At 41.4% G+C, this 21,520-nt stretch overlaps 1 protein-coding gene across 2 annotated transcripts in view; it reads right to left on the bottom strand.

The window, feature by feature from the left end:
• Positions 1-21,520, bottom strand: part of LOC109910901 (SEC23 homolog B, COPII coat complex component) — a 48,126-nt gene that overhangs the window by 23,281 nt on the left and 3,325 nt on the right. The window contains exons 6-10 of one of the 2 annotated variants that reach the window (XM_048601518.1): positions 17,677-17,835; positions 15,827-15,942; positions 14,270-14,393; positions 9,705-9,785; positions 9,147-9,227 (exon numbers count right to left, since the gene is read on the bottom strand). In XM_048601518.1, coding sequence (XP_048457475.1) covers positions 9,147-9,227; positions 9,705-9,785; positions 14,270-14,393; positions 15,827-15,942; positions 17,677-17,835 — 561 coding nt within the window. Of the gene's footprint in view, positions 1-9,137; positions 9,228-9,704; positions 9,786-14,269; positions 14,394-15,826; positions 15,943-17,676; positions 17,836-21,520 lie in introns of both variants that reach the window. The other variant, XM_048601516.1, reaches the window with a different exon arrangement.

Genomic DNA, 21,520 nt, shown 5'->3' with positions numbered 1-21,520 from the left:
CTGCTGAAAGGCAGTTCGAGAATGATATGTCTACAGAATCAGTTTGGGTTGTGGTCAGGAACAAGAAAGGAGCAGTCACTTTGTTGGGGGTTTTGTTACAGACCCCCTAATAGTTGCAGAGAAGTGGAGGAGCAGATCGGGAGGCAGATACTGGAACGGTGCAGAAGTCACAGGGTTGTAGTCATGGGTGACTTCAACTTTCCAAATATTGATTGGAAACTTTTTAGTTGCAATAGTTTAGATGGAGCAATTTTGTCCAGCGTGTTCAGGAAGGATTCCTGACACGGTATGTAGATAGACCAACACGAGGAGAGGCCACTTTGGTTTTGGTGCTTGGCAATGAACCGGACCAAGTGTTAGACCTATTGGTAGGAGAGCATTTTGGTGGTAGCGATCATAACTGTTACTTTTACAATAGTCATGGAAAAGGATAGGTACATACAGCAGGGTAAGGTTTATAATTGGGGGAAGAGTAATTATAATTATGTTAGGCAAGAACTGGGTAACATAAAATGGGAACACATGTTGTTAGGGAAGAGCACGATAGAAATGTGGAGATTGTTTAAGGTACACATACTGCGTGTGATCGATATGTTTGTCCCTAGCAGGCAGGGAAGATGCGGTTAAGTGAGGGAGCCCTGGTTCTCGAGAGAGGTCGAGCAACTAGTTAAGAGGAAGATGGATGCTTATATAAGGTTTTGGAAACAAGGATCGGAAAAGGCTCTAGAGGGATACAAGTTAGCCAGGAAGGAGCTGAAGTAAGGGCTTAGGAGAGCTAAGGGGGCATGAGAAAACCTTGGCAGATAAAGATCAACGAAAACTCCAAGGCTTTTTACACGTACGTGAGGAATAAGAGAATGACCAGAGAAAGGGGAGGGCCGATCAAGGATTGTAAAGGGAAATTGTGCACGGAGCCTAAAGAGATAGGAGAGGTCCTTAATGAATACTTCTCTTCGGTATTCACAACTGAGAGGGACCTAGTTGTAGGGGAAGACAGTGTGAAACAGGCTGGTAGGCTAGGGGAGGTGGATGTTAGTAAGGAAAACGTACTAGGAATTTTGAGGAACTTGAAGAAAGATAAGTCCCCCAGGCCTGATAGGATTTATCTAAGGATTCTATGGGAAGTGAGAGAAGAGATCACAGGGCCTTTGACGATGATCTTTTCGTCCTCACTGTCCACGGGTACAGTGCCGGAAGATTGGAGCGTGGCAAACGTCATTCCCTTGTTCAAAAAAGGGAATAGGGATAACCTTGGAAATTACAGGCCAGTTAGTCTTACTTCAGTGGTGGGCAAATTATTGGAAAGGGCTCTGAGAGATAGGATTTATGATCACTTGGAAAGGCACAGTTTGATTCGTGATTGTCAGCATGGATTTGTGATGGGTAGATCATGCCTCACAAACCTTATTGATTTCTTTGAAGAGGTGACCAAACACATGAATGAAGGTAGAGCAGTGGATGTGGTATACATGGATTTAAGCAAGGCATTTGATAAGGTTCCCCATGGTAGGCTCATGCAGAAAGTAAGGAGGCATGGGATAGGGGGCAAATGTGGCAGATTGGATTCAGAATTGGCTGACCCTTAGAAGACAAAGGGTGGTAGTGGATGGAAAATATTCAACATGGTGCTCAGTTACGAGTGGTGTACCTTAAGGATCTGTTCTAGGTCCTCTTCTATTTGTGATTTTTGTAAATGATTTGGATGTAGGAGTGGAAGGGTCGATTAGTAAGTTCGCAGACGATACGAAGGTGGGTCGAGTTGTGGATAGTGCGGAGGGCTATTCTAGGTTAGAAAGGGACATTGATAAGATGCAGAGCTGGGCTGAGAAGTGGCAGATGGAGTTTAACCTTGAAAAAAGTGTGAGGTGATTCATTTTGGAAGGACAAACTTGAAAGCAGAATACAGGGTTAACTGATAGATTCTTGGCAGTGTGGAGGAGCAGAGGGGTCTTGGGGTACATGTCCACAGTTCCCCGTAAACTGACACCCAGGTGGATAGAGTTGTTAAGAAGGCGTATGGTGTGTTAGCTTTCTTTAATAGAGGGATTGAGTTCAAGAGCCGTGAAGTTATGCTCCAGCTATACAAAACCCTGGTTCGGCCACATCTGGAGTATTGTGGCTGTTCTGCTCCTATGATGCTGCTTGGCCTGCTGTGTTCATCCAGCCCTGCACCTTGTTGTCTCTGGAGTATTGTGTCCAGTTCTGGATGCCTCATTACAGGAAAGATGTGGAAGCCTTGGAAAAGGTGCAGAGGAGATTTACCAGGATGTTGCCTGGAATGGAGGGAAGGTCTTATGAGGAAAGGTTGAGAGCGCTAGGGCTTTTCTCTTTCGAACGACGAAGGATGAGATGTGACTTGATAGAGGTGTACAAAATGATCAGAGGTATCGATAGAGTGGATAGCCAGAGACTTTTTCCTTGGGTGGAGGTAGCTATTACAAGGGGGCATAGTTTTAAAAGTGAGTGGAGGTAGATATAGGGGATACGTCAGAGGTAGGTTCTTTACTCAGAGTGGTCGGAGCGTGGAATTCATTACCGGAGAGGGTAGTGGAGTCAACCTCATTAGGGGCATTTAAGTGGCTATTAGATAGGCATATGAATGATAGTACAAGGTAGGGGTGGAGGTTAGATAGACCTTAGGTTTAGGGTAAAAGTTCGGCACAACATCATGGGCCGAAGGGCCTGTACTGTTTTATGTTCTTGAACCACTGCAGTCCATGTGCTGTTGATAGACTCATAATACCATTAGGGCGGGCATTCCAGGATTTTGATCCAGCAACAGTGAAGGAATGGCGATGCATTTCTAAATCAGGATGGTGAGTAGCTTGGAGACAAACATCCAGGTGGTGGTATTCCCATGTATCCACTTCCCTTGTCCTTCTACATAGAAGTGGTTGAGAGTTTGGAAGATGCTCTCTAAGGATCTTTGGCGAATTTCTGCAGGGCATCTTGTAAATAGTATACACTGCTGCTACGGACTGTTGGTGGTAGGTGGAGGAGATGTTTGTGGATGTATTGCCAATCAAGCTAGCTGCTTTGACCTAGACAGTGTCAAGATTCCTTGAGTGTTGGAGCTTCTTTAGAGCTGCACCTATCCAGCCAAGTGAGAAATATTCCATCACACCTGACTTGGGCCTTGTAGATGGTAGACAGGCTTTGGAGAGTCAGAAGGGGAGTTCCTTGCCTACATATTCCTAATATCTGGCCTGCTCTTGTAGCCATTGGGTGTTGATATGGTGAGTTTATTTGAATTTCTTGTCAATGGTAACCCCTAGGATGTTGATAGTGGGGATTAAGTGATGGTAACACCATTGAATGTCAAGGGGAATGGTTAGATAGTTAAATGATTAAAGATGGCATTTGTGTGGTACGAACGTTGCGTGTCACTTCTCAGCTCAAGTCTGGATATTGTCCAGATCTTGTTGCATTTGAACATGAAGTGCTTCAGTATCTGAGTCGTCACAAATAGTGCTGAACATGGTGAAAACATTGGCAGACATTCCACTTCTGACTTTACGATGGAGGAAAGATTGTTGAAGTAGCAGCTGATGATGTTTGGGCCTAGGATACTACCCTGAGGAACTCCTGCAGACCGACCTCCAAAAACCACAACTATCTTCCTATGAGCCAGATATGACTCCAACCAATGGAGAGTTTGGTCCCTGATTCCCAATGATTCCAGTTTTCTAGGTCTTCTTGATGTCATGCTTGGTTGAATGAGGCCTTGAAATCAAGGGGACTCTCACCTCAGCCCTGGATTTCAGCTCTTTTGTCCATATTTGAACCACACTGTAATGAGGTCAAGAGCTGAGTGGTCTGGGCAGAACCCAAATTGGGCATTGATGAGCTGCTAAGTTGATGCGGTTTGATAGCACTGTTGATGACACCTTTCATAAACTTACTGATGATTGAGTGTAAACTGATGGGATGATAATTGGTCAGGTTTTTGTTCTGCCTTTGTGTACAGGTCATACATGGACAATTTTCCACTTGCTAGTTTGATGCCATTATTGTAACTCTACTGGAACAGCTTGATTAGTGTAATGCTAAGTTCTAGAGCACAAGTCTTCAATACTATTGCTGGAATGTTGTCAGGGCTCATAGCCTTTTCAGAATCCAGTGTCTCCAACCATTTCTTGATATCATGTGGAGTGAATCTATAATGGTGGGGACTAATGGAGAAGGCCAAGATGAATCATCCACTTGGCATTTCTGTTTGAAGGTTGTGCAAAGTTTCTGTAGTGTAGTGGTTATCACATTTACCTAACACGTTCAAGGTCCTCGGTTCGAAACCAGGCAGAAACAGACATACTATCTTATTATAAATGAAAATAAACAAAGCATGATAGAAAATGGTGGGTCATTCAATAATCCTCTTACTCAATGCACAGTGCTGTTATTAGGCCAAGCAAAGAATGATTCAATACAATATCACGCATTATTAAAGCACCTTTAACCCAATAAAATGTCCCAATTAAAAGCAATTTATAAAATTGTAATCAAGAATCAAAGCAAAGAAGTAAATATTAGCTCAGGTAACTAAATGGAGGAATTCATAGACCGTGGACTGCTAAAGGTGTCAGCACCAATGGGGAGGTGAAGGAAGATGAAGAAACTGAATTATTGCTGATTTGTAGATCTGCAGAAAGTTGACATAGACAAAGGAATGAAAATTGAGAGATTTGAAGATGAAAAAAAATCAAGGTGTTAGTAGGCCAGGAACCATTGTAAGCCATTGAACTGACAGGTGAATCGAACTTGCTGTGACAGCACTGACTTCTTGAGCTTACGTTTATGGGAGTATGGAAGATAGGAGACCGGCCAGGAAAGCATTGAAACACTACACAATACTTCTGATGTTCACAAAGTTCAAGTGTACTACTTAAGAACTCTACAATCCAAGACCAGTGCCATCTTACATGGGTTAGATTTCACTTTAATAATGGTAGTTTTCCACATGAACATGGGGGTGCACTGATGTTACAGAATAGCAAAGTGTATATTCACATTTAGGACTACAAAGTTCCCATTTCTGTTAATATTTCGAAAGCTGTACGGTTTGTGACTCAGAGGTTTTACCTTGTACTTACCATTTTTGTTTTTTCAGGTGGTCGAGGTCTTAGTTTAGTAGATGCTGTCAAAAGGACCTGGCGAATTGCTCAGGATACTGTAGATGGTGCACGTGGTAGCTACAGTGCACTAGTATTGGAACGGCTTAAAATTTAGGGAGGTGATAGGGTATCAATTAAGCAGGCTGCTTTGTCTCAGACAGTATTGAGCTCCTTGAATATTGTTGGACCTGCACTTATCCAGCCATAGAGAATATTCCACCATATGCCTGAATTGTGCCTTGTATAAGGTGAGCAGGCCTTGAGGAATCTCAAATTGAGTTACTCATTGCAGCATGCCCAGTATCTGATCTGCTCTTTAAGCCAAAATATTTAATTATCGGTGCTGCTCAGTTTCTGATCAGTTGACGATGGGGTATTCAGTGACAGTCATACTATTGAGCATCAGGGACAGGCTTTAGACTCTCTGTTGAAGATGGTGATTGGTTGAAACTTACGCAGCACAGTTGGTACTTGTCACTCACTAGCTCAAGCATTAAAGTCAAGTTGCTGGAGCTCATGCTGCATATGGACACAGACTATTTCAGTTCAAGTAGCTGTGAATGGAACTGAACATGGTACAGCCATCAGTGAACATCCTCAGCCCTGACTATATGATGAAGCAACTGAAGGAGGTTAGGCACGGAGACCATCCTGGGGAAGGCAATGGCCTAGTGATATTATTGCTGGACTGTTAATCCAGAGACCCAGACAATGTTCTGAGGACCCAAGTTTGAATCCCGCCACAGCAAATGGTGGAATTTGAATTCAATAAAAATATCTGGAATTAAGAAGCAAATAATGACCATGAATTTAACGTTGATTGTCAGAAAAACCCATCTGGTTCACTAATGTCCTTTAGGGAAGGAAACTGCCATCCTTACCTGGTTTGGCCTACATGTGACTCCAGACCCACAGCAATGTGGTTGACTCTAAACTGCCTTCTGGGCAATTAGGGATGGGCAATGAATGCTGCTTGTCAGTGATGCCCTCATCCCTTGAATGAATAAAAAAACTTCTGTGAGCAATGTCTTCAGACTGAAATGATTAGCCTTCCACACACAATCATTTCCTTTGTGCTAGATATGACACTAGTTGGAGAATTTTCCCCAATTTCAATTTTATGAGGGTTCCTTTTTAACTACACAGTTAAGTGCTGCCTTGATATCAGCATAATCACATCTCTGGAATTACTTTTTTAAAGCTGTACTGAGATCTGGGACCAAGTGGTCCTGGAGGAACCCAAACGGAGCATCAGCGAGCAGATTATTGATTATTAAAATGCCGTTTGATAATCCTGTTGATGATGTCTTCTCCTGATGACTGGGGTAAATTAATAAGGCAGTAATTGGCTGGATTGCATTTGTCCTACTTTTTGCGCATTGGACAAACCTGGATAATTTTTCAAATGGCTGGGTAAATTTATTGTACCCATATGGGAACTCTTTGGCTAGGGGTGTGGCTAGTTATGCAGCACAAATCTTCAGTACATTAGCTGGAATCATGAATAATCCAATAAATCTTTACACTCTTCATTACATCACCAAAACAAGTTGATTCTACTGATTCTAATACTAGAATTGGGTGCAACAGCACCATCTAGAAACGAGTGTGAAAATCAATTATCACTAGTTTGCTTCACTTCAATTGCAATGAATGTACTTTCACCATCACAAAAGCTCTGATGAGAAACATAAGTACAAGACAGTGAAAGCATCTCCAATTTAAGATGGATTGAGATTCAGAGTCAGAGAGCAAATAAATTGCAGGGTGCAATCCAAAAGACATGCATTATGAATCTCTCAGTAACTAAGCCTGACTCAACAAGCACGATAAAGAAAAGTAGCAAAATTCTGAATGGGAAATGCCAAGCCTTCATTACATGCCAAAGTCAACGTACTTCACAGCAAAAATTCCAAAGAATACTTACTATTTGCGCAAAAAAATGTGTTATCAAAAATAAGTGATGAGCAGAAGGCCAATGAAATCCAATGCTGCACAGTCCTACCCTATATGTAGGATTTCTTCTAGACCCCACCATGTTCATTCATGCACCAAAACCAAATTGGTCTTTCCTTCTCCTCCCAACCCAAGCTGATGTCAGCAATAACCTTCTCAAAGATAACACAGCTATCTGACACTACTGGAAGGGGCATGCATTACCAGGAACCTTCTTAACCAGAAATCTATAGAAGGTGATTCAACAGATGAAAGAAACGGCAAGGAGTGCAGTCAGGACAACATTCCCACAAAGATCAATAAAGCTGGTGGTTGTGGTCTTTCACACAAATTTTGATCATTTTGCAAAAAATCTGAGAAGAGGTACTATGTCCTGACTTTCACAATGCCAGTTTTCAACAAGGATGATAAATCAATTTATGGTAACTATAAAGATACATCCCTTCTGCCGCTATGCAGAATTCACATGAACTTTCCATCTGTCAGCGAGTATGTACTTCTTCAGAGTAAATATAGATTCTGGACAACCAGGGTAACCTTACATGATCATTGTCACTCACCAAATCCGAAATAAGTGTCCAAGTCAAAGTAAAGAGCTCTACATAGCAATTACTGATCTGTCAAAAGTTTTCTTTTATATATTAAGTGGAAAGTGCTTTAGAGACTTTGATGTTCAGCAAAATTTGTTACTATCCTCTCACTCTTGCATGACAATATGACAGCAACAGTCTTCTGTAATCAACTGGGCACCAAGTTCTTTGATACATGTTTTCCATTCATTTGTGGGATTACAGCCATCACTGGCTGAGCCAACATTTACTACCCTTCCCTAACTGCCCTCAAGAAGGGAGGTGAGCAACTAGTTGAACTGCTACAGTCCATTTGGTGTAGGTACATCCACAACAGTAAGGAGGGAGCTCTAGGATGCTGACCCAACAACAATGAAGAAATGACAATATAGCTCTAAGTCAAGATGGAAAGTGACTTGGAGGGGAACATGCACGTGATGGTGGTTTCCATGTATCTGCTGCTCTTGTCTTTCTAGATGGTGATGGTCATGTGTTTGAAAGGTGCTGTTTAAGGGGCCCTGGTAAATTTCTGCAATGCATCTTATAGATAGTACACACTGCTGCTACTGTGTGCAGATGGTGGCAGGAGTGAATACTTATGCATATGGTTCCACTCAAGCAAGTTGCTGCATCCTGGATGGGGTCAAACTTTTTGAATGTTTATGAAAGTGCACTTATTCAGGAAATTGAGGAGTATTCCATCACACTCCTGATTTGAACCTTCTAGACAGCAAGCAGGCTTTGGGAAGCCTGGAACCAAATTAGTCATTGCCTGATTCCAACGTTCTGATCTGCTGTTTTAGCCTAGGTATTTATATGACTAGTCCCTTGTCAGTTTCTAGTCAATGGTAACCCTCAGGTGATCTCTAACTCAAAAGGATACCAAATTAGGATCTGTGAATTTAAGTGGTTGGCACTGGTTTCCCAAATTAATACTGTACAAAAGCACAGGAACAGCAGTAGGTCATTCAGTACCTCGAGCTATTCCACCATTCAACATGGCTGATCAGCAGTCTAAATTATCCCAGTCTTTTTTAATACCTTTGCTTCACACAAAAAAAATCCATCAACCTCTAATATAGCATCAATTGTCATTTGTAGAAAAGAGTTAGACTTCCACCACAATGTTTTCTTTTCTAAATTTCACTCCTACAGAGCAGGTTCTTATTCTCAGACTACATCCTCTATTGTTAAGACTTCTCACCAGATGAGATGGTATCTCTCTAGCCTGCTTATTTATTGCCCATAATATCTTGATTAGATTAGGCACAGATGCAGGAGACATTGTACTCCATATTTCTTTAACATTACTTCTGGAATAAAAGTAAACTGTATACTTTTGTGTATCTAATTTCTTAGCACAGCAGAGTTTTACACTGAATTCTCAGTCTTTTTAGATTAACAGTAGGTTTTAATGAGATTTCAGCAAGGCTTGAGAGAGGAAGGAATTCCCACCTGGGGTTTTCAGCATACGAAAGAAAGCAAGCTTTGAAAGATTCACCTGATTTACCACTTCAAAGTAGATCCCCATTGTAGTGCAGGGATCCAAATTGCAAACTTTCCATTGGCATGTACCACCAACACCCAGCTCCTAAAGGAATAAAAGAAACTTAATCAAGTGCATGTCTGCTTGAATTGTCCATATACACTACAAATGTATTTATAGAACGGAGGACACATCAAATTTGCTGCAAGGAAAGTTACTTCTTTCAAATATTTTGAGTTTTAAGTACAGCAAATTTTGCCTTGATTAGAAAATTTAGAAAAAAAATGTCAAGGGCTTTAAATGGCTTACTATTTTAACCTGCCTTTACACAGTCTACAGAGAATCTTAAAACTGATATTACTTTTTTCTTTATACTTGGATTAATACAAAAGTTAAGACATGTTTCCGATTATCAAGCTTTGTCACTGATTGCCATTATTTGACTTCAAAGCTGTGGATATTTAAAAATCTTGCTGATTGTCCACTTTTGAAGACAAACAATAAAAAATGGCCCCATTGTAACTTAAAAATGCCAGATAGTTAGACATTCCATACACCTACAAAGAATAAACTCAAACTTACATTCTCAGACACAGAAGGCCCTTTGGAGTTCAGAGAGACACAGGTCCCAATTGCACCGGCAATCTTCAGTTCTCTAGTTGTCTGAAACAAAAAGTATTGATAGATTTGAGTCAGTGTAATGAAACAATGTAATCTTCTCTCAGAAATTTGTGAAGAACACACACAAATACAATGCAGTAACAGGATGCTGCTATCAATCCAAAAGGAACTTCTGCCTACCACCCCATTAAACAACATCTTGTATGAATTTCAATATAGTGCCATGCCAAGCATATTTCCGTACTCCCCAATGTGACTGATTGTGTCAAATAACATGTTCCTTCAGTTGCTTGTAGGAGGTAGAAAACAGACCATAATCAACCAGCCCATATTTGCAAAATATTTGTTATACATGATTTGGCAGCATTTACAGAATATTCTGAATGTGCCAATAGTTACAACTAACAACCAACTTAAGGTGATGTCAAGCTCATTATATGTCACATTTAGACATGCAAGAAAATGACAGAGATTAATACACAAGGATCCTTTTTCTGCAAATGACAAGAATATGTTCAACCATTGGGCTTTTTTGGTTACCGGGGAGTGTAAGGAGCCCCAGTTCCTTGTGCTCTCTCATGAGAGAGCACCTCAGCTAAGCAGAGTCAATTTGCCAAACAGCAAGCACTCTCTTCTCCTGCAGTCTAAATTTTTATGTTCATTTGAATTTTACAATTCTTGCATTTGTTGTGACAAACGCAAAATGAAAAGCTCCAGTAACATACAGCAGACCCCACTGGCACTATACAGTCGGGAGGGAGTAGTCGTGGGAGTCCTTAACATTGACTCTAGACTCCATAAAGTCTTACGGCTTCACGTTAAACATGGGAAAGGAAACCTCCCGCGGCTGATGAAACAGTACTCCCTTATGTTGGGCAACACGAAGGAAAGAAAGAGGGTGAAAAAGATGCAAATTGTACTCTGGGTGGGACATTTCAATGTCCATCATCAAGAAGAGCTTAGCAGCAGCACTACTGATCAAGCTGGTTGGGTCGTAAAGGACATAACTGCTCAGACTGGATCTGCAGCAGGTGGTGAGGGAACCAACAAGTAAAAAAGATCTACCTCATCCTTACCAATCTGCCAGCTGCATCTGTCCATGATAGTATCAATAAGACTGACCACTGCATAGTCTTTGTGGAGACTAAGTCCTGTCTTCACATTGAGAATAACCTCCATTATGTTGTGCAGCACCATCACGAGGTTAAATGGAACATGCTTCGAGTAGATCTAGCAACTAGAGTCTGGGCATCCATGAGGCGCTGTGGGCTAACAGCGGCAGCGGAATTGTACTCCAGCAATATCTACGACCTCAAGGCCCACCATGTCCCCCACTCAACCATTACCATCAAACAGGGGAATCAACACTAGTTCGATGGACCCCGCAGAAGGGCTTGCCAGGAGCACCAGGCATACCTAAAAATGAGGTGTCAACCTGATGAAGCAACCAAACAGGACTACTTGCATGCCAAAACAGCAAGTGATAGACAGAGTTAGGCAATCCCACAACCAAAGGATCAGGTCTAAGCTCTGAAATCGTACTTCATCCAGTCATGATTGGTATTGGACAATCAGACAACTCACTGTAGGAGGCAGCTTCACAAATATCCCACTCCTCAGTGATGGAAGAGCCCAAAAAAAAAAAATCAGTGCAAAAGTCTGAATGCTTCAGCATTCACAGCAATCTTCAGCCAGAAGTGCAAAACTGATGATCAATCACAGCCTCCTCCAGTGGTACCCAGCATCAGATATCAGCCAGTTGGAGGCAATGGATAGTGCAAAGGCTATGAGCCCTGACAACATTCTGGCAATAGTACTGAAGACTAGTGCTCCAGAACTTCCTGCTCCCCTAGGGAAGCTCTTCCAGTACAGCAACAAAACAGTCATCTAACCGACAATGTTGAAAATTGCCCAGGATGAATCAACCCAATTGCTGTGATGGAAGGCGTCATCAACAGTGCTATCAAGCAGCACCTGTTCACGGACACTCAGTTTGGGTTGCAGCAGGGCCACTCAGCTCTTGACCTCATTATAGCCTTCATTCAATCATGGGCAAAAGAGCTGAATTCAGAGATGAGGTGAATGACAGCCCTTGACATCAAGGCCGCATTCAACCGAGTGTGGCATAAAGAAGCTCTAGCAAAACTGGAATCAATGGTTATCAGGGGTAAAACTCTGCTTGTTGGAGTCATACCTGGCACATAGCAAGATGATTGTAGTTGTTGGAGGTCAATCATTCAGCTCCAGGAGCTCTTTGGAGTAGTGTCCAAGGCCCAACCAACTTCAGCTGCTTCAATGATCTTCCGTCATAAGGTCAGAAGTGGGGATGTTCGCTGATGATTACACAATGTTCAGCACCATTTGTGACTCCTGGATATTGAAATATGTTCAAATCCAACAAGATCTGGACAATATCCAGGCTTGGGTTAACAAGTCGGAGTAAATTTGCATCACACAATTGCCAGGCAATGTCTGTCTCTTATTGGAGACAGATGATCTAACCACTGCTGCTTGACCTTCAAATAGTGGGGATTTCAGTGATGGCAATACTATCAACATCTTTGAGGTTACCGTTGACCAGACATTCAAGTGGATTTGCCACATAAACCAAATGGCTACAAGAGCAGGTCAGAGGCTAGGAATACCACAGTGAGTAACTCACCTCCTGAGTCCCCAAAACCTGTCTACCACCTACAAGGCACAAATCAGAAGTGTGATGGAATACTTCCCCACTTGCCTGGATGGGTACAGCTTCAACAACACCCAAGAAACTTGACACCATCCAGGACAAAGCAGCCCATTTCGTTGACATCACATTTGCAAATATCCCCTCCTCCACCACTCATGCTCAGTAGCACTGGTGTGTATTATCTACAAAATGCACTGTACGAATTCACCAAAAATCCTCAGAGAGCACCTTCCAAACGAACAAGGACTTCCAACTAGAAGGTCAAGGGCAGCAGATGCAAGGGAACACTAGCTGCATGTTCCCCTCCAAGCCACTCACCATCTTGACTTGAAAATATATCACCAAGCCTTCACTGTTACTGGGTCAAAATCCTGGAATTCTCTCCCTAATGGAATTGTGGTTCAAGAAGGCAGCTCACGACCACTTTCTCAAGGGCAACTATGGACAGGTAATAAATGCTGGCCAGCCAGTGAATGAATTAAATAAAAACTATATAGTTTAATTTCTCTCTGAATGGAACAACCCATAAACTTTCAAAAATCACAATGGATCTAAATTCATTCGTGGGCTTGTTGATTCAAATCTGCGACAGCTAAATTACTTGATTACTGTCTTATTAAAAAAGTAGCAGCAACAAAACAAATTAAATCAAATTCCCAAAGAGAATCATATACAAACTTTAAAACTCTAGGGACAAAAAAATCTTTCAGAATTGCAGTACACTTCTACTGAGCGAAGAGCCAGTATAATACTTTGTTCCCGATTGTAGACACTTCTTTCATTGTTTGCTGTCCTATTAGTGTTCCCTACTAGATTCCACAGTGGTGCAATTGGTCCACTATCTCAGCCAATTAGCAACATTGAACTGCCTAGGCATAACCAAACTATATTTCACGGGTGCAAACCAAGCCTGGTCCTGGCAACGAATGTTGCAATCTCACAGAGGTTACTACACAGCATTTAGGACGAAAGCTGGCTTAAATTTATTCTCTTCCAACTTAGAGATAATGAGATATTACACTTATACCACAATTCTGGTGTACAGCTTTTGAATCAGATAATGGATATTGAAAAAAAAAGGTCAATTTCAGTGCCATTTTCTCATGTTAAATCATAAGATTAAAAGTGTAAATGCTTATTATACATTCTAAACCAAGATGAAATTATAGTCTTTGATCAGTCCTGGCACACTGCATTTCAAAGAAATCATTTTTAACTCTGCTTCAAGCACTTAAATGTTCACAATTGCTGTTATGTCCACAAATTACATTGAGGACTCGTATTAAAAAATTAACATCCCTAACTAGAAAGTCACACCTCCTAGATGAAGCCACTTTTCACATTTAATGCTCACTAAAATAAGTTATAAATATGACACAAACACAATCACAGTGAAAGCTGGGAAGGTATAGTTTACTAATGATAAGCATAATCATGTAACCTAGTTGTTACAAGACTTCAAAAATGAAATCAGGTTCAACAAGATAACAACACCAGATTTGGTCCAATGTGGAAACAGTGATTCAGCATGCTAGATGTTGCTTTTGTACCATCAATTGAGTAAGTCAGTTTCATAATAATGGCGCCAGAATAACATCACACTATGATATTAAATACTTTCATTTTCCACTATGGAAGATGAGTTAGATCTACCTGCATTAGAAAAACAACCTTGAACAAGCTAAAAGTAAATCATGAAAGCAAATGACAGAAAGAAAACAAGTGGCATTCCACATGCCAGATAGTAATATCGGAGCTTTAGTGATATCCTAGTCAACAATTTGATAAGTTAATTCAGAAGTTTAAACATAACAATGAAACTAAAGTAGCCGCTTACCTTAAGCTCTAATGTGGCACCAAATGCCATCCTGAAATCCCCCTGAAGACCTTTGCTGAAAACCCTTTGAAATGTTTGCTTGAACAGGGAAGTGTTGAAGGAGTCCCCCATCACAATGTAACCTCTAGGTTTTATAGAAATGGACATAGAATCTAAAGTTATTTAATATACACTTTGTGACATTCACCATACAGTACTTCAAATAACGTCAACAAGAAATATGCCTGTTACTCCCATTACAAGGCTGAAAATGAGCTGCAGATAGAAGACAGTAATCAAATCTCTAAAAAATATTCTCTGGAGAGCGCATTGGACATCTAAAGATTGCTCAAGTTGGTATGCAAAGGTTGTGGATTCGAGTCCCAGCAGAGTCAAGTTTGGGAGTTCGCTTGTTGCACTGTGTAGTGTCTCTACTCCGGAACAGGAGGCCTGGGTTTAGTTCCCACCTGCTCCAGAGATGTGTAATAACATCTCTGAACAGTTTGATTAGAAAAATTGGTAATATAAACAAAAGAATCTCAGCTGAGCCAGACTCTCTCTTGAAGCCACAGTACTTATTTCACTTAGTCAATTAAGTTTCAGTCTCCTGTCTTTGCCTCAAAGGCATGAACATTCATTTCATCTACTCTTTTCACATACCTGAAAGAGTGCTCTTTTTACATTCCTGGCTCTATTTACTGTTATTCTAACTTTTCCCTTTTTATCTGGTTTCCAAAATACTCCCAATTTTCAGATTTGCCACTATGCTTTAAGATTTTAAGCTTCTGCTCTTAACAGAATAGTATCTTTAATCTCCTTAGTAAGACATGGATGGATATTTCTTGCTGAGCTTTTACGATCAATAGAATGTACTTTTGTTGCGACATTGTGCTCACCCTCCAAATTGGTTTGAGAGTCACCAGACAGTTGCTAATGCTGTGACTCTGGGAAAGAGCTTCAGCTGAGCCCATCCATCAGAAAATCAGGCTTCTAACCTGAAAAATGGTCCCACCACTCGAGGGGCCCACTGGTTTGTAACTTAACTAATGCATTTTGATCCTGACTTCTCAAATGCAACCGAGTGGAAACTCTATCCTAGAGTGTTTTACTCAGTTTGTACTTGTTGTAATCCTTCCAACACCCTTGATAGTCCCACCTGTTGTTCACAATTAGCCAGTGTATCATTTTTCGCCAGTGCAATATCCATCATCTAGATGAGGAAATCATTTTAAACAAAATTCAGAGACCTTAACATCTTTAAATTCTTCATGCTAATGATGGAAAAAAATTGCTCGTATTTCATCCAATCACTTTCTGAATGTTCATGTTAACCAAATGTCCAATTATTTGGATGGAGACTCATTGAGCTTTGCTTCATCAGGAACCCTTATTGATCTCGCAGAACAAGAGAACAGATACACATCTCATTAGGTTAGGGGAAATTATAAATCTATTGCTTATGTTTTAAGTTACACAACCACAATCTTTATTGTATTACTCATGTTATATCATTACATTTAAGAGATATTCTTTGAATTAACTAGACCTCAATGTTTTATTTCTTTGGTAAACACTTGCCCAGTCAGGTTGCAGCAACACTTTAATTCCAAAAGACCTGTCTGATCCAGGGCACAAGCATAGATGTCAATGCAATGTCCATTTACTGCTGCACGGTTTGCTAGAGCCTCATAGTGCTGCAGAAAAGAACAATTGAAAATTACAAAACATATTTGAACAGAGATTATCTAGACTTAACTGAAAGAGAACAATCCTAACAACAAAGCCAGCACTGGAGCAGTCAAGTGTGGAGATAAAAAGTCATGCATACGGGTTTAATAATGCAGAGAGTTTGTGGAAGCAAGAGCAAGTGGTCTTCTAAAGAAGGATCAAACTAAAGAATAAAGGAGAGGGCAAGCATGTAACTTTTATTACACTTTAGGGTATTGAAGAGCATTTAAAGTGCAATAAATTGTTGTGCTGGTAAACACAGCAGCCAGTCTGACCTTCAAGATTCAAAAATGAAATGAATGAGTACAGAGTGACATGGTGGTTCAGTGGTTAGCACTGCTGCCTCAGTGCCAAGGACCCAGGTTCGATTCCAGCTTCAGGTGATTATCTGGGTGGAGTTTGCATGTTCCTCCCACAATTCAAAGATGTGCAAGTTAGGTTCATTAGCCATGGGAAATGTGGGGTTACAGGGATAAGGTAGGAGGATGGGGCTGGGTCTGGGTGGGATGCTCTTCAGAGGGCTGGTGTGGATTCATTGGGTCAAATGGCCTGTTTCCACATTGTTTGATCATCCATAGAATACCTACAATCTGATTTTGGTGGTGTTGTTTGAAGAAAGTATATTCAGTCAGGACATCAGACTTTGCTGCAATAAAACTAGTGACTCTAGATTTGTATGTCCGTTTTTAAGCAGCCAAAAATGCCTCAATTTAATGTCCCATCCAAAAGATGACATTTCTTACAGCGGTCGCTCAGCATTGTGCTGAGGTGTCAATTCAGGTTATATGCTCAAATACTGGAGTTCGACATGAAAACTTGAGTTAATAGCATTGCATTAGCTGAGCCAATGCTGATCAATGAATCAGGAGTGCAATGATAATTAACTATCACAAGTTCATTCCATAGAATGAATTTAAAAATCACAAAACTTCTCAACTACAAATTTACTATCTCAAAAATCAATTATAAAACAGTAGTCAGACATTGCTCTAGAAGAAAATCAGCTGCTAACTTAATTGAGGTACAACTGAATCTGTTTTGATGTCAATCCCAGACGGAACTGGCTAAAGGCTTGTAATGAGTGGGCCAGTTGAAATTTTAACATGCAAGAAAGTAATAATCAAATCAGAGAAGATTTGATTAACGTTGGGACAAACAGTTTCAAATGGCAAGATGATGGTGATATAAATCATTGACAAGAAAAAAAACTGGGAAGGGATGTAGTGGTATTGTTACTGGACTAATAATCCAGATAACCAGAATACAGCTTTGAAGACATGGGTTCAAATCTCACCAGTTACTAAATGGCAGAATTTAAATTCAATTCATAAATTTAGGCAGTTACAGGAAAGTATGTCTCAGTAATGGTACCATAAAACTACCATGAATTTTTGTAAAGATCCATCTGGTCCTTTAATTTCCTTTACAGAAGCAAAGCTACCATGTTTATCCAGTCTGGTCTACATGCAACTCTGGAGTTACATTTACTCTCAACTGCCCTCAAATGGTCAAGCAAGCCACTCAGTTCAAGGGCAATAAGGCATGAAGAACTAATGCTGGCCTAGTCAGTGATGGCCGTATCCCATGAAAGAATAAAAAAGTTCACTCTAAATTGCTCACCTTGTTTGCCAGAAACTATTTAAATAATTAGTGATATTACATAACATTCTAAAATATCAAAAACAAACCAACAGACCAACCTTGGTCGCTTTTTTCAGGAATCGTGCATTATCCTTTTCTATATCATGCCATGAGCGAATGGGTGATTTAAGCTCATCTCCCACCACCATGCCGGGGCCCTGGGTAGGTGGTCCTCCGGTGAACAACATTATTCTAGCTCCAGTGTTAGGAAAGCTACCCTGAAGGAAGGTGTTCAAACATTAGTATAATAAAACAAAGACCTGCAGATTCTGGGGAACTGAAAACAAAAAACAGGAATTGCTGGCAAAACTAGGCAGGTCTGGCAGCATCTGAGGGAAGAAAGCATGAGTTAACATTTTGAGTCTGGTACTCTTCATCAGAATCCCTGATTCAAACATTAATAACTGATTTCAATCAATCAATCAACAAGACATCAAGATAGGAGCAAATTACTGCATATGCTGGAATGTGAACTGAAAACAACAAATGCCAGAGATCACAACGGGTCAGACAGCATCCACAGAGAGAGAGCAAGCTGACGTTGAGTCTAGATGACTCATGAGAGCTAAAGTGAAGTGTGGAGGGGGCAGCACATGTGCAATAGTGGGAGGTGGGCGGGGAGTTGGAGTGCTGCAGGAGAAAGGACGTTAATAGTTTGGAATAAGTGATCGGAATGTGAGAATGGCAGAACAATGGTGTGTCTAACTGCCAGACTGGAAAGAACAGACAGTCCCACTGTGCTGTGGGGAGGGGAGAGAAGACATGGTAACAGAGAATGTAAATCTAAAAGAAAGGGAATGAATGGGAGCTGGTTCACAATTTGAAGGTGCAACACCTGTCCACCATCCAAAGGCCCAAACAATCTTTCCAGGTGATGCAGTATTTAACCTGTAGCTCCTCCAATCTTGTGAATTGTATTTGCTGTACCCAATGTGGCCTACTCTACATTGGGGTAACCAAACACAGACTGGGTGACAACTTTGCAAACACCTCTGGTCTATGTGCAAGCATGACGCCGACATTCCCGTATCCGGTCGTTTTAACACAGCATCTTGCTCGCACGCCCACTTGTCTGTCCTCGGCATGCTGCAGTGCTCCAGTGAATCACAGCACAAACTGGAGCAACAACATCCCCTCTTTAGACTAGGCACTTTACAGCCTTCTGGACTTAATATTGACTTCAGCACCTTCAAAATGTGAACCACCTCCCATTCCTTCCCTTTCTTTTAGCTTTACTTGTTACATTCTGTCACAATATCTTCTCTCCCCTCCCCTACAGCAGTGGGAGTGTCTGGCAGTTACACACATCATTGTTCTGCCATTCTCACATTCCAATCACCTAATCTGACCTATCAACATCCTTTCTCCTCCAGCACTCCAACCAACCCAAATATAGCATAAATGCTGTCCCCCCTTTCACTTCAGCTCTGAAGAGGAGTCATCTAGACACAGAAGCGGACAGCACAGGGACGGGCCCTTCGACCCATGATGTTGTTTCGAACATGACGCCATATTAAACTAATCCCTTCTGCATGGCCTTGATCCATAATCTCTCCATTCCTTGCATTTTCATGTGCTTATCTAAAAGTCTCTTAAATGCCCCTATCATATCTGCCTCTACCTCCATCCTTGGCAGGGCATTTTACACTCATACCACTCTGTAGGAACTTTGCCCCTCATATCTCCTTTGACCATTCCCCCCTCACCGTAAATGCACACCCCCTAGTTTTAGGCATTTCAACTCTTGGGGGAAGAAAGATTCTGACTATCAACCCTATCTATGCATCTCATAATTTTATAGATTTCTATCAGGTCTCCCCTCAGCCTCTGCCGCTCCAGAGAAAACAACCTGAGTTTTTCTAGCCTCTCCTTATAGTTCATACTCTAATCCAGGCAGCATCCTGGTAAACCTCTTCTGCACTCTCTCCAAAGCCTCCACATCCTTCCTGTAATGTGGTGATCAGAGATGACCGCCGTACTCTAAGTGTGGCCTAACCAAAGTCTTATAAAGCTGCAATATGACACCTTGACTCTTAAAACATATAGAACAGTACAGCACAGTACAGGTCCTTCGGCCCACAATGTTGTGCCGACCTATTATCCTACTAAGATCAATCTACCCTGCATACCCTACACTTTACTATCCTCCGTGTGCCTATCCAAGAGTCATTTAAAAAAGTCTCTAAAGTATCTGACTCCACTACCCTCCGGCAGTGCATTCCACATGCCCACCACTCTGTGTAAAGAACCTACCTCTGACATCTCCCCTATACCTTCCTCCAATCACCTTAAAATTATGCCCCCTCGTAATAGTCATTTCTGCCCTGGGAAAAAGTCTCGGACTATCCACTCTATCTATGCCTCTCATCAACTTGTAAACCTCTATCAAGTCACCTCCCATCCTTCTTCGCTCCAATGAAGGAAACCCTAACTCCCTCAACCTTTCTTCATAAGATCTGCCCTCCAGTCCAGGCAGCATCCTGGTAAATCTCTTCTGTGGCCTCTCTAAAGCTTCCACATCTTTCCTATAATGAAGTGATCAGGACTGAACACAATATTCTAAGTGTGGTCTAACCAGAGTTTTATAGAGCTGCAGCATAACTCTTGTACTCCGTTGCCTGACCAATAAAGGCAAGCATGCCATACGCCACCTTTACCACCCTATCTACTTGCATGGTCACCTTCAGGGAGCTATGGATTTGAACCCCAAGATCCCTCTGTACATCAATGCTGTTCAGAGTCCTACCATTAACTGTATACTTTTCCTTAAAATCTGATCTCCCAAAGTGCAGCACATCACACTTGCATGGATTAAACTCCATCTGCCATTTCTCCACCCATATTTGCAACCGATCTATGTCCCGCTGTATCCTTTGACAACCTTCGACACTATCCACAACTCCACCAATCTTTGTATTGTCTGCAAACTTACTAACCCACCTATCTACATTTTCATCCAGCTTATTTGTCTTTATCATAAACAGCAGAGGTCCCAGTACAGATCCCTGTGAAACACCTCCAACCTGAAAAACAACCTTCCACCACTACCCTCTGCCTTCGATGGGCACGCCAATTCTGAACCATTAGCTTGCTCTCTCTCCATGGATGCCGTCTGACCCGTTGTGACCTCCAGCATTTGTTGTTTTCAAGAGATCAAGATAATCCAATACATGGTGGGAGCCAAGGCCAAGACTACTTCAACAACATCACTTCAAGTCACAGAACAATTTGAAGCAACAGAACTGCATTAGCAACAGCACAGTTTAAAAACAAAGACTTCTTGCAGGTAAAAAAAGCTTCAATATTTTCTTCCTTCAAATTGTGGTACACTGAAAGATATCAGCTAGATATCTAGTATACAATTTCCTTACCCAGGTGAATTACTCTACTGTGAGACCCAGATTAACACCCAGCAAGTGTTTAATATTGCTGATTGCTTAATCCCAAACTGGTTGCTTATTGGCAAGATTTCTACTGGCCGGAGAAAAAAATGTAAGAGTGCTAAAGGATTATCAACAAGTTGCTGCTTATCCCTTTATCAAGGAACAAGAACAGAGAAAACTGAAGAGAAATTCTATTAAAAATCCGTGAGAGATACAAACACTTCCTTTTCTGATGTAACTGCTTTCACTTGAATTTCTATGTGAGTTGACCTGCTCCCAATCTCTTGATCAGATTCCATCAACAACCACTAATTGTTGAATGAGTCAGCACAGAAGTATGCACGGTCAGTTTTCCCACCATGCAGGAGATCTGTACAGAGAGCCCAACTGACCTATGTAACAGGCGCACCTGTTCAGGAGTAGAGATAGTAGGAACTGTTATCTCAGATTCTCCAGCATCTGCAAAGTGTAGAGCTGAATGAACACAGCAGGCCAAGCAGCATCAGAGGACCAGGAAGGC

The sequence above is a fragment of the Rhincodon typus genome, chromosome 9, assembly GCF_021869965.1.
Source record: "Rhincodon typus isolate 14 chromosome 9, sRhiTyp1.1, whole genome shotgun sequence".
NCBI lineage: Eukaryota > Metazoa > Chordata > Chondrichthyes > Orectolobiformes > Rhincodontidae > Rhincodon > Rhincodon typus.
Note: the sequence above shows the minus strand (reverse complement) of the source record. Positions and strands in the feature narration are given on the sequence as shown.